We start from the raw sequence: 13,222 nt of genomic DNA on the forward strand, positions 1-13,222 counted from the left end.
GAGAGGGATAACGTAGATTTACCCAGTTGCTATAGTAGCCTTCAAACTTAAACCGCATCCTTCCGCTTCATGTTGAGCCTGTTTGCTTTATTCTATAATAACAACTGCTTGGATACGTTATCCCTTAAATAACAAATGGCATTACAGACCAAAGCTAGCCTTTCAGCTAATTTGGATACATTTCCATTCTTGTTTTTTTTAACAAAGCGCTCAATGTATACTTTAAATGTGAAATAAACATCAGCCTTCTAAAACATTTATTGACTGATTTCTGCTGCCGTGTGAATGAAATCAAAACCTTAAAATGAAAAGTGGCTGTGCATATACCTCATCCGACATCAGGGTGGCAATTGCTCTACCGATTTCATGGTATGACTTGGCTTTGCCTTTGGGTCCAAGAAGAATGAACAGAAATCTGGTAAAAGCGATAACAAAATATTATTATATATTTATTTATTTCAATTTTTTTACATTTGTTAAATAAAAGCCTCTGAATTGAACATCCCTACACCACAAATGTTGCATTCTTGCTTAGCCTTGTGGAAAGAGACTGTACCTTGTGGGCACAGGCACTTCAGTCAGCGCCCCCAACATCACAGCCTGCTGAAGTCTCACAAAGGCCACAAACGGACTGTCTAGAAAGTCCACTTCTCCAACCAGAACATTGGAGGCTTCGGCATCTCTGGGCAGCTTCTTCATGAACTTGTTCTTCAGCTGGGTGGCAAAAAAAAATTATAGGATGGTATTTTAATGAAGCAACAGATAAAAACAAATCAAACCCCAACACATGACCTCATTAAAAGAAATTGCCCTGCTGGCTTTTCATGCCAAGACATTCTAACAGCCGCAACTGTCCATGTAATGAAAATTACAAAGATTGGTGGACGTACGTGGGATGGTTTATTCTGTGGTTCAGCGAAGGCCTACTGCGACTCCTGCATTCTTTTGCTTTTAACTCAGGGAAACCAGTAGTAACCAGTATAAAGATCAGTTCATTTGTTTTATTTATACGGGTTGTTTTTGTTCCTACCAATGATAAAGTGAAGGCCAACTTCAAAGGCAGTGGCATCTTCCAGCTCGGTCTCTGAGGTCGTGCCAAACGTGAAATTTACAAGCCAGAGATAATTAGTACTCAGTGCTCACATAACCATTTATTTCAACTGGTGCCTCCAAGGTCATTCATTGTGAAATGACACTTTTAGTTATTAAAACATGCAATGGCTCAAACATATTATGAATATAATGTACTTTTATATATTTATAAATAACAATAGTGCAAATGCTCAATATTCCTTTAACAGACTAGCAATCCAGAAATCCTAGACATGTCATTTGTGAAGCTCATGAATCAGATTTGACAGCTCTGCTGATTAACCTGAACATGGGGTTACAATGTCAATCAATTAATAAACCAGAGACCCAGTAATTCCACCAGTACATAAACAATAACATTCTCACCTGAATGTCTATTTAACAGCAAAGTGAGCAGTTTAGTTACCCATTGACAAAAGAGCACCTTTCAGTGACACAATGGAAAACATTTAACCTGAAGAACCTGACAAATCAGAGATCATCTATTTTCAAAGGCTTTTTATTAGACTTTATCATAGCACAACCATCCTAACACTGATGATCATTGCATTATATTTGTCAAACAAATGATGCATATTCTGATGTATTATCGTCTGCATTTGATGGGATGACCTTGTGTCAGGCTTTAAAGCAAATACTGGTTTTATAAGCATGGCATGCTTTGGTTAACTTTGAAACGTTTTACATATTCCTGGAAAGTCTTGAGGATGCCTTTTAGAAACCTATACATTTTAAAAACATTTATGCACAGACAGCACAGTTAGAAGGGTTTGCAGGGTTTATATGTGAATGCGCCTGAACCACTAAATTAGTCACTAATGTCATTTATAGGTCTAAACGCTATGGACAATATTTTATATAAGGACAATATATAGTTTTGATTTACAGTTGAAGTCAGAATTATTATCCCCCCTGTTTATTTTTTCCCCCAATTACTGTTTAATGGAGAGAAGATTTTTTCAGCACATTTCCAAACATAATTGTTTTAATAACTAATCTCTAATAACTGATTTATTTTCTCTTTGCCATGATGAGAGTAAATAATATTTTACTAGATATGTTTCAAGACACTTCTATACAGCTTAAAGTGAAATTTAAAGGCTTAACCAGGTTAATGAGGCTAACTAAGGATAGGGTAATTAAGCCAGTTATTGTACAACAATGATTTGTTCTGTAGACAGGGGTAAAAACAGCTTAAAGGGGCTAATAATTTTGACCTTAAAATGGCTTTAAAAAATAAATACTGCTTTTATTCAAGCCAAAATATCTTTATTCAGAAGAAAAAATATTATCAGACATACTGTGAAAAATTTCTTGCTTTTAAACATTATTTAGGAAATATTTAAAAAATAAAAAATAATTCAAAAGGGGGCTAATAAATCTGACTTCAAATATATTTACAGTAAGACACTTACACAAATTATTATCAGAATGTGATCTTTATCTAAAATTTTAATATGATAACTTTTATTTAACCAGGTAAGTCAATTGAGAACCAATTCTCATTAACAATGATGTCCTGGCCAAGAAGCAACATAAAAAGCAGATACGAAGCAGCAGGCACACAATACAATAGCAATTTTACAGATGCAGGGATAACATACAAAACCAAGAAAAAACTAAAAACAAGCACAGTGATCTTGTACTATTAACTGGATTGAATTTTTAAAGGATGATACTAGAATATAAGTGTTGAGCTTTAAGGTCTGCTGCACCCGTACCAAAACAAATTGCTGCATGGTAAATAACATCCAGCTTGTGAATGGGGAGTTTTCAAGGCTGATCTGTAAATGAAATCCTCATAATCCAAAATTGGTAATACTATTAATTTGACCAAATGCTAATTTAAGACTTTGTTTCTGTAAAGAAAGCCATACAGGCTTTTACCTTTTTGAGCAATACATTTATATGAGTTTTAAATGACAGTTTACCATCTAACCAGATTCCAAGATGTTTGTACCAAGTCAACATAATCCATCTCAGTACTGTCCAATGAGGACATTTTAGGAGTAAACTCAGCATGTAGTAAATTTCTGTTAAAAACCATACATTTTGTCTTATTAGTATTTAAAACTATATGAAGATTGGTAAAAGCGCTTCGGATGTTAGAAAAACTGGCTGTAGTCAGAGATGAACTAGATATAAATAATGGTATAAATAGATATAAATAATGGTATCATCAGCGTATAGATGTGTAAGAATCACCTGTCATTAACATAAATGTTAAAAGGGACCCCTTTATAAAGCAGCAGGGGATCTGACAGAAGCCCCTCCACCCTGACTGATTGAAGATATCCAGAACAGTAGTTTTAATATTTTAAATCATAAATGAACAAAAAAAAGTCAAATCATACACTATATTTCTGACTATTCCTACAAATATAACTGTTATAGACTGAAGAAAAGGCTACAAAAACTTCTTATAGCTGATTACTAATAAATAATAATAACGAGATAAAACCTGTCATGTTTGTTTTCCTTTAAAGTTAATAAAACCATATTTTTTTTTTAAAATATCTACTTAATGTGGTTTGTTCATCACAGATATCAGAATACTACACAACAGTGAACATGGTACACAGTGATAAAGCTTTAATACGTTTTTAGTAAATTATGACTTTTATGGTGATTAGATTTTTAAGTTTCCTCGAGTATCTTTCATTTTAAAAAGAGAAGGTTGAGACAAATATGTCAGCCCAATGTCATGTTCCCTCCTTCATGGAAAAACCTTTCAAAAGCTCAATGAATTCTTAATAATCTTGGAGTTAAAAAAACAAAAAGTACCACAGAGCGACAAAGATTATCTTAGCCATGAATGAAACAAAAACAAGTGAGGAAGTGATAGCCATAAATGGGGAGGAGTGATGTTACTACTCAGAGAGCAGACTGCAGACAGCATTACCAGAAGAGGGTAAAGGGATGATTAAGGTATTATAAGGACACACCTTAAGCAACCCGTAGTGTTTTTCCTTAGCCTTACATCAGTGTTTATCACAAACCAAGTCACAGAAGGGTCGGCATATTCCATTGATGCAATTATTTCATTATTTTTATGCATTTCATGTGTTTAGAGTGTCCTAGCATCAAACAACCCATTCAACAACAACAAAAAATCCACCTCTAATGAAGTCCCTGACAGGTATAGATTGTAGAACAGTTTCATCTCTGGATAACTTCCACTGAACAAGCAGAGCTTTATTACACTGGTGCATCAATACAATCCACATTCTGTATTCAAGCCATGTATCAGATGACTAGCAATTACGTGTCAATTGCTCTCAGAATCAGCCAAGTATTATTAGACTGTTAGCTGAATAAGTTGACATATTTAGAAATGTATTTGTATAAAATGTCTGCTGGGCCATCAAAAAAGCGTTAGCATATATTAAGCATTAAAGTCTACTAATGCATCATGTAGTTTTACATACAGTAGTTTATGTTACTGTATTGTAGCCAACAAAGAATCCAAATAGAACCATCACATCACAAGGGTTGGAAAAAACTCTAATATATTTACTCAACTGCCTGAAGGGGGCGCTCTCTCAGAAGAATAAATCAGGGTGCTCTTGCCCTACATTACAGAAAGAACCCTTGGGGCTTTAAAAAAAAAAATCATGAAATGGATATTGAGTTTGCTCCATTTAAAATAGTAATTTATTATATAAAAATATTAATTAAACAAAAGGGATAATAAGTCTAAGCCACCATATCAAATCACTTAGAGATACTCATTCATGTTCCTCAGCTTTCCATTAATTTCCAGATTCTGTTAATGTTGAATCTCAGACAGCAAGAATTACGTCACAAAAAAATATATATATATATGTGTGTGTGTGTGTGTGTGTGTGTGTGTGCGTGTGTGTGTGTGTGTGTGTGTGTGTGTGTGTGTGTGTGTATGTGTGACAAGCCATGAGACTTTCACACAAAGCTGAGCCACCCTTCAATCTACACTTACTCTGTCCCAAACTGTCCATGTCTCTGGGCCACCTCACACTTCAACAGTCTCAATCCCCATCAGTGCCAAAAACAGAGGGCAAGGGGCATCACCCCAGTGTCAGTGAACAGCTGATGCCCTCCACTAATCACATAAACACTGCTGTTTTCTGCGCAGAGCAGCACAGACACATTGTCAAAAATTTGCTAGCTCTTTCCCATTTTGCTGTGCTCAGCAAGAAAGGAAGGGATGATTTCTCACGTAATTAGGACAGATCGGACAATTCCTCTGAGGTTAACTTCTGTGAAACGAGTTAATTTTTATGGTTTGTCACAGATTGACACCAGCTTCATGACCTCCTGCTGCTCCCTCAGTGAGAGTACAACTTCCCATTAGGACTAGAAATGTCTACAATTCTCACCATCTCTGTCTTTGTGTTACACACTCCACTGCTGTGCACATAACACCTCGTAGTGTCCCATTTTATTTCTTGGAATACAATACAAATATTTTACACAAACACAGACAGTGTCAAGACATATTAGGGCTGCACAAAAAAAAATTATAGCGATATTTTGTTCTTCTTCAATATACTGTTTATTCTGGTGTGAATAACATTTCACCAGACGATTTGAATAGATCTGTTTGGTAAAAATTCATAATTTATTTTGATTGGGATTATTTTATAGGGGAGTACATCACAGGGTCTCTGCTCTTTCATAAACAGCAGATTGAAGGATTTTCAAGAACTTTTTAAATCACCATTAATTTTAAAGTCTTTACTGTGTTTAACAGTTCACGTACACTTAAAGGTGCAGTAGGTGATTGTCTTCAGAAGCATTTGTGTTGTGCTGGTTAAAAGCCTCTTCAAATTCTAATAATAATGATTTAAGTAAATTATCTAAATGTATTTACATGTATTTTTATGTTCTGGGTAAGGCATAAGACTAAAAAATTTTCATCCAATTAAATATTGTTGGGCTGACAATTGCCAAAATTCTGTTAAGTAGCCCAAACTGTCTCTCAGCAAACGTAGATTTTTACATCTGCGCATCTAAGCAGATCTGCCATTTGCGTGTGCATGTGTGCCGCATTCATGACATGTGCACATGAGAGAGATGAGAGTGGTAAAAACAAATGCTCAATCTAAACTTTTTAAAATCCTGAACCAATATTGGAGTTACTTTTGCACGCTGGAAAAAGGACGACACCATGGCTGAAATATTCCTTTTTGACGTGTAATGTTATGTTTTAAAACTATTTTAGTCAAGCAAAGCTGATGTAGATTTTGTTGTTATTTATGGGTTATTTGCACAGAAGCGTTGTTCAGCCACTGAAATCTCCCGGCGAAAGATTGATGTGACTATTTTCAGTTTCATAAGGGACCCTTTACAGCATCGAAAATGTAGATTTTTATTTAGTTTGAAAACAAAACATTGGTAAATATTGCTATTCTGCCTAGCCTGCTTTACTGAGGACTTAAAAGAACTTATTAGCCCCCCTGAATTATTCACCCCCTGTTTGTTTTTCCCTAATTTCTATTTAACAGAGAGAAAAAAAATTCAGCACATTTTGAACTTAATAGTTGAAAGAGTGATTTATTTTATCTTTGCCATGATGACAGTAAATAATATTTGACAAGATATTTTTCTAGACAATTCTTTACAGCTTAAAGTGACATTTAAAGGTTTAACTAGGTTAACTAGAAACAAATTCAAAGGAGGACTAATAATTCTGACTTCAACTGTATACCAGCATTAACTACAATGGAAACACATTTACCTTCTTGTGTCAAAAAGAAGGATTAGACGAGATTCCTAGACAAACTAGTGGACTGAACTCATCTCACACATTTTGTTTTAATAATTTAAGGTCAATTCTTAAATATTATTTAGTAATCTAGAATTACCTTCTTAAACTATCTTACATGTTGTTTCCCAAACATTAAGCACCTGCTTTAAAGCACAAGATAGCATAACAGTTTCTTATTGAGTGTGTTGTCTGATACTCTGTTGAGCAACTTATTTACTAAGTGGGAGAAGAAAGCTGTGGGGTTTTCCTGCTTGCATAAACATTCATTTTTATTATTCGTATATCAAGCTAGTTTCCAAGAAGGTGTCAGTTTTATTCTCTCTAACGGCCTGGATGTCAACAGTGCTTTATTCATGTTTTTATTCAACAGTATTTTATAATTATACTATATTACTGTGCCACCATATTACATATATAATTATGTTTTAACTACTCTCATCTCAATTACATAATCTTGGTGTTTTTAGTTTTTTTTGTTATCTTTGATTGATTATGATACTTTTGTATTTTTTGTTAGGGGGACAGTTTTATCATCAGTTTCATCATCAGATATGCATCAAAATAGCCTTCTGTCTAATTCTGGTGCATTTGCAGCAATGCTAATTATTGTACACTGTCCCTGCCAAATAAACAAATAAATATTTATGATTTATTTTATATTTCATTTTGCGCAAAAAAACTAATTAAAACTTTGTATATTTATGTATATTAAACAAAAAATCTATAACTTATACAGTATATGGTGCTGCTTTTCAATGTTGATATTATTGTTGTTTAAATACTAAGAAGCATGTTGTTCTTCTCCCCCAAGGCTGCAATTATTAATTTCCTTATGCTTAGTACCTTATTTATCAGGGGTTGCCACAGTGGAACGAACCAACAACTATTTCTGCATATTTTTACGCAGCGGATACCCTTCTAGCTGCAATCATGTTCTGGGAAACACCCATTCACATTCGCACACACACACTGTGGTCAATTTAGTTTATTCAATTCACCTATGCCACATGTCTTTATACCCCCCTTTGTGGGGGGGAACCAGACCACCTGGAGGAAACCCACACGAACACAGAGAGAACATGCAAACTCCACACAGAAATGCCAACTGACCCAGTCAGGATTCAAACCAGCATCCTTCTTGCTGTGAGGCAACCACTGAGTCACTGTGTCGCCTAGGCTGCAATTATTTGTTTTTAAATTCTAATTACTAATATTTTGACAAATTATGTAAAGAATATCTTAACGACTGGCCCCTGAATTAGGTAAGGGATAATCAACATATTGTCATGGGCAAAAGGATTTCAAATGTGGAGAACTGCCTGACAAACAGTGGACTGGAGCTTATTCTATGGTCATTTGCAAAGTTATAGACAGGTTAAAACTAGTTTTGATCTTTGAGATCAGTTTTTCGTCATTTATGATATGTTAATTCTCCTAGTCTACGCATTGAATCAGGAATGCAGGCAGTCGGACAGAGAGTGAGCACAAGATACTTTTTAAAGATTTATGTGTGTAGCTACATCTAGATAGAACAGTACTGAGATAGGAAAACGAAGTTGGAGAGAGAGAGAGAGAGAGAGAGTTAGGGTTGGTAAATGTCCTTGAGCCGGCATTCAAACTCGGGACGCCCTGATGTGCTACTGCACCATATGTCGGAGCAATAACCACTAGCCTATTGCGCTACCAATTTTAACTATTTTTGAGGTATAGGGAGGGTCTGTGATTTGGTATTGGCTTTTTTTATATTTTAATCTATTACCAGGGTAAATGCAGGAATCCCAAATGTAAATTCAATACGTTTTAGGACTTATTAAAGACCTTTTCAGAATATTTTAAGACCTCATTGCCACTTCAAGTTCTAAATCAGTATCAAACCTTTAACTTACATTTTCCCATTTTGTCATCTAATTTCTCTATGGTTTCGCTACTTGTGGAGAGCGTCACAACAGCTTTTCCGCATTTGTCGCAAATTATGTGACATCACCCGGACGGAGGAGGTTGGCCGGACATGCCCCAGCCAGAACCAATCATGTGGATAGAGCACGCAATTGTTAATATTCGTAGAAAAATAAATATATTTATTTTTTTGGAGCCAAACACTTTGGACAACGCTTGAACAAAAGTTAAGACTTGAATTAACAACTTTTAATACTTAGGACCCTGTGAACACTCTGATTACTATGAAAGCTAGTGCAATATTTTATAATTTACAAAAAAATATATATTTTATGAAAAGTACCAGATTAACTAAACAAGCTTTACAGCATTTATCTGAAAATTAACTATTTTGTAACATTATAAATGTCTTAACTGGCCCTTTTGGTAAACATCTTTTCTAAGTAAAAGCATTAAAAATTGAAACATAAATCTAATTTTTTTTTTTCACATTTGGTGCATGTGTATACAGTACATTTTGAAAACACACTAACCTGGTCTTTCTCTGGCTTGTCAGAGATATCGTTCAGGCTGCTTGATGTCAGGTTGCGATGTGCAGTGGTTGGGCTGCCTGAGCAAAATTTGTGAAAACATTGGTTGAGTGATACAGCCACAAATTAAATAAACACCGGTTACTAAATTTAAAAAAAAGAAAATACACATTTACAGAAATAACCCAAATGCAGAAAAACCAGAACATCTCACATGATAGATGATAGATAAAACCAACATGATAGATGATAGATACAGTAGAACCAATTGGAAACCAATGAGACTGACAACACTGTACAGAATATGAGTACTTTTTATAAAACTCTTAATTTCCTAAAGTCCATGCATATACTAAAATGATTCAAATTAGAAAAAAGCGATGTGTCAAGCAAGAAAGGAACCTACTTCCAGAACCCAAATCATTGGCATCATGCTGTAAAAAGCATTTGCAGGAGAACAGGATCAGGACAGCGAAGCAAAGTGTTCCCAATGACACAGAAAATCCATCAGGGCTATTACTGACAAGGATTGTTTTGTTACAAAGATGTCAGTTTGATGCAGCCAAAAAAAAATAATAATAATAATCGCAGCTAAAAGAAAAAAAAAAGCTGTCAAAAAAGTTTAAAAAAAGAGGCTTAAAAGTTATAACTAAAGTAAACTAGCCTGTGTGTGTATATACAAAAATATATATCTTACATCCACCTTCATAAATCCTACATTATCTGATCAGGGCTGCTTATTATTAAACGTTATGGTTATGATGATATGATGATCTCCAGTGGAAAGTTTTACAGGAACTGTCCAGTGTGATTATTAGAAGACTTTGGAACTGAAATCTATTAGGGCTGAAGATCAACATAATGGGAAAATCTAGATATGACTATTTGTTACACAACACTCACTATGGGGATTTCTACACATACATGGTCACAACAACAACAAAAGCTTTAGTAACATGGTTAAACTGTCAAGAGTCATATCATACATTCAAATTGTTCTTATTTTTCACCAAGGTTTTGATTATTCAAGAATCCATAAACCTTAAAATATTCATCCTGATATGACTCTTTTTTTTTTTTTAAGAGAATTCACCCAAAAAAAGACAATTCTGTCATAATTTACTCAGCCTTTACACATATATTAAAGTTTCTTTTTTCTGTTGAACACAAAAGCAGATATTTTAAGGTATGTTAAAAACTGATAGCCATTGACTATCATATATGTACATGTTTTTTACTACTATGTATGTCAATAGCTATGTTTCCACCCACCTTTTTTTTTCTGTGAAAAAACATAGTCATGTGATTTTGTTATAAGGGATCATGTGATGATAAAAATGTGAGTGAATGGACAAACCAGCAGGCTGAGCACACTATAAAACATCTGAAATTATGTTTTGGTCATTCTAAAATGCCTTGACCATTTCAGTATTAGTGTTATAATGACCTCCAGAACTGTCAAGAGCATCTGTGCTCCATGTCTCATGCCTTTAAACCCCATGATGCATTCATTGCGTGTCTGTATCGTCTTCTGAGGTGCAAGTCATTTATTAAATAAAGAAAAGATTCAAGCAGCTTCTCCTACCACAAAAAAATCAATTTTTACTGTTGATATTTGGTGCCAGTTAATCAAACGATGCTTTTTTTGCACGTCTTTTTATGCATCAATCCAGTTTTGCTCCAGTTAATTAGCATTTTTAGAAGGAAACACAGTTAAAGGCTACCAGTTTCCAACATACTTCAAAATATCTGCTGTTCATCAGAAAACAAGAAACTTATAGAAGTTTGTAAACATTTGAGTGAACACATTTTTTGGGTGAACTATCCTTTTAAATGACCATGTTATCGTCACTACATTACACACAGCATGGAATGAGAATCGACCCTGCTGAAAGATCCAGGATTGCTGCTCACCAACATGAGCTAATGTTTTGAATACATGAAGCCTAAAGAGATGGTGGCTGCTGGTTTGCAGGTCTTTACAATAGGAAGTGAGAGTGCTGAGAATATCAGCTCAGTTTTTATATGAATGTGCTAACATGGAATTACAACTAGGCATGGGCTGATAACTGTTTTCAAGGTTTACCGCAGTTTGGAGAAGTCAAAGTTTTAAAACGTTCAGCTATACCATTTTTAAGGTATGCGTAAGATTTTTTATTTACGTTTTTTAGTTTTTAGGACAACAGTATCTCCAGCAGAAAAGATATCCAAAGATGCCTTTTTAATTTGTAAAGAAATCTGTGTTTTTGAAACAATTGAAGACAGCGGAAGTCAAGGATTCATTTTCAATATTCAGCCTGACATGTTTACTGCTCCCAAATATTTTAAATGTCTCAAAACACATAAATTGTGTTCAAAGGGGGAAAAAAGTTCTTGTTTTTTACTCAGACATTTAAAAATAATACATTTTAGAGCAGTAATCACAATACCGCCGAACTGTGATATCTTTATCCAAGGTTATCATATCGTCAGAATCTTATACCGGCCCATACCTAATTATAACTAACACAACTAACATGACTTCATGTTGGATTTCTCAGCAGGCCACAACACATGCATTGGCAACTGGTAAGTTGGACTTACTAGGCCATCCCATGCTTGGACTTCCAGGGGCTCGCAAAACCTCCTCTGAGGTGCGAGTCGTTAGACAAGGCACTGAACTCTCAAGTGGATTACGTGCTTTTAGTGACGAGTGCAGCAGAAAGGGTAAAAGAAGGTAAGAAGGGTGAAGAGAAAGACTGTTAAGGTGACAAGAGGTCATATCAGTGCTTTTAGCAAGCTTTGTATTCGAATATGTGACACGAGTAAAATCTCACACACTGATAAAAACTGGTTTGTATACTAAATATACTGTAAGAAGTTCAATTGAATAATAATTATGGATTATTTAAGTAGTTCATTGTTTATCAAACTAGAGTATTGATTAAATATTACACATTTTACAAGTGAAAAGGGACTGTTTATGTGAATTATTAAGCTTCTTAAAGGAATAGTTCACCCAAAGACAGAAAATTCTGCCATCATTTACTCACAATTCAATTTCCACAAGCACACAAGAAGATATTTTGAAGAATTTTGGAAACCTTTAGCCACTGACTTCCATAGCATTTGCTTTCTTACTATAGATATTCATAGTTAATGGTTTCAAACCTCTTTCAAAATATCTTTTTTGTGTGTGTTCAACCTTTATTTGAGGGTGAGTAAAGTCAGTAAATTTTCATTATGAGATGAACTATCCCTTTAACTGAAGGCATGAATGAATATCTGCCATAAAATCAATTGATCCTCTTGACAACAACCTTGTCTTGTATGCATCAAAACACTGTTCTCTGATCAGTTCATAAAAGGTCACATTCTCAACAATGTAATGCAACAGCATAGTGTATGTGCATCACTGAAAATGAACACAGAAACACAACGGACCAAACAAAAATTAAAGACTGGTAAGTAAGTTACTATTTAAAGACTCCATGAGTTCACTCTATGTCTACTGCTTTGCTTGTATTCTCCTAAAAATGTTTGACCAATCAAATGCTCTCTACATTGAGAATTTCACACATTCAATAAAGACTGTACACTGTAAAACCTAAAAAGTTAAGTTAATTCAAACCATTTGAGGAAACCAATTGCAACAAACCATTTATTTTTCAAAACTTATTCTAATGAGTACTGTGAACTGAATCCATTTGAGTAAACAAAGCAATTTGAGCACAATAAATCCAGATAAATGAAGCCAACTCAAACAGTTTGAGGAAATCGATTGCTACAAACCATTTGAGTTAACAAACTAATTTATATGAGTACTGTGAACTTACCCCATTTAAGTTGAAGTAATGAGGAGTTGAAAACACTTTTGAAATGAGTAGAATTAACTTCAATCAATTTTGAATTAACGACACTCATTTCATTTAATAAAGTTGACTGTTGGGTTTTACAGTGTAGCAAACTAGTAAGTGGT

The 13,222-nt window shown here is 34.5% G+C and overlaps 1 protein-coding gene across 17 annotated transcripts in view; it reads right to left on the reverse strand.

The window, feature by feature from the left end:
- Window positions 1–13,222, reverse strand: part of slc4a4a (solute carrier family 4 member 4a) — a 129,523-nt gene that overhangs the window by 49,148 nt on the left and 67,153 nt on the right. For 12 of the 17 annotated variants that reach the window (XM_087252623.1, XM_087252628.1, XM_087252621.1 and 9 more), the window contains 3 exon segments: window positions 9,268–9,344; window positions 557–714; window positions 328–415 (listed from right to left, as the gene is read on the reverse strand). In XM_087252623.1, coding sequence (XP_087108749.1) covers window positions 328–415; window positions 557–714; window positions 9,268–9,344 — 323 coding nt within the window. 17 annotated transcript variants of the gene reach the window in all.

This window comes from Danio rerio, chromosome 5 (genome assembly GCF_052040795.2).
Source record: "Danio rerio strain M-AB ecotype USA chromosome 5, GRCz13ab, whole genome shotgun sequence".
Lineage (NCBI taxonomy): Eukaryota > Metazoa > Chordata > Actinopteri > Cypriniformes > Danionidae > Danio > Danio rerio.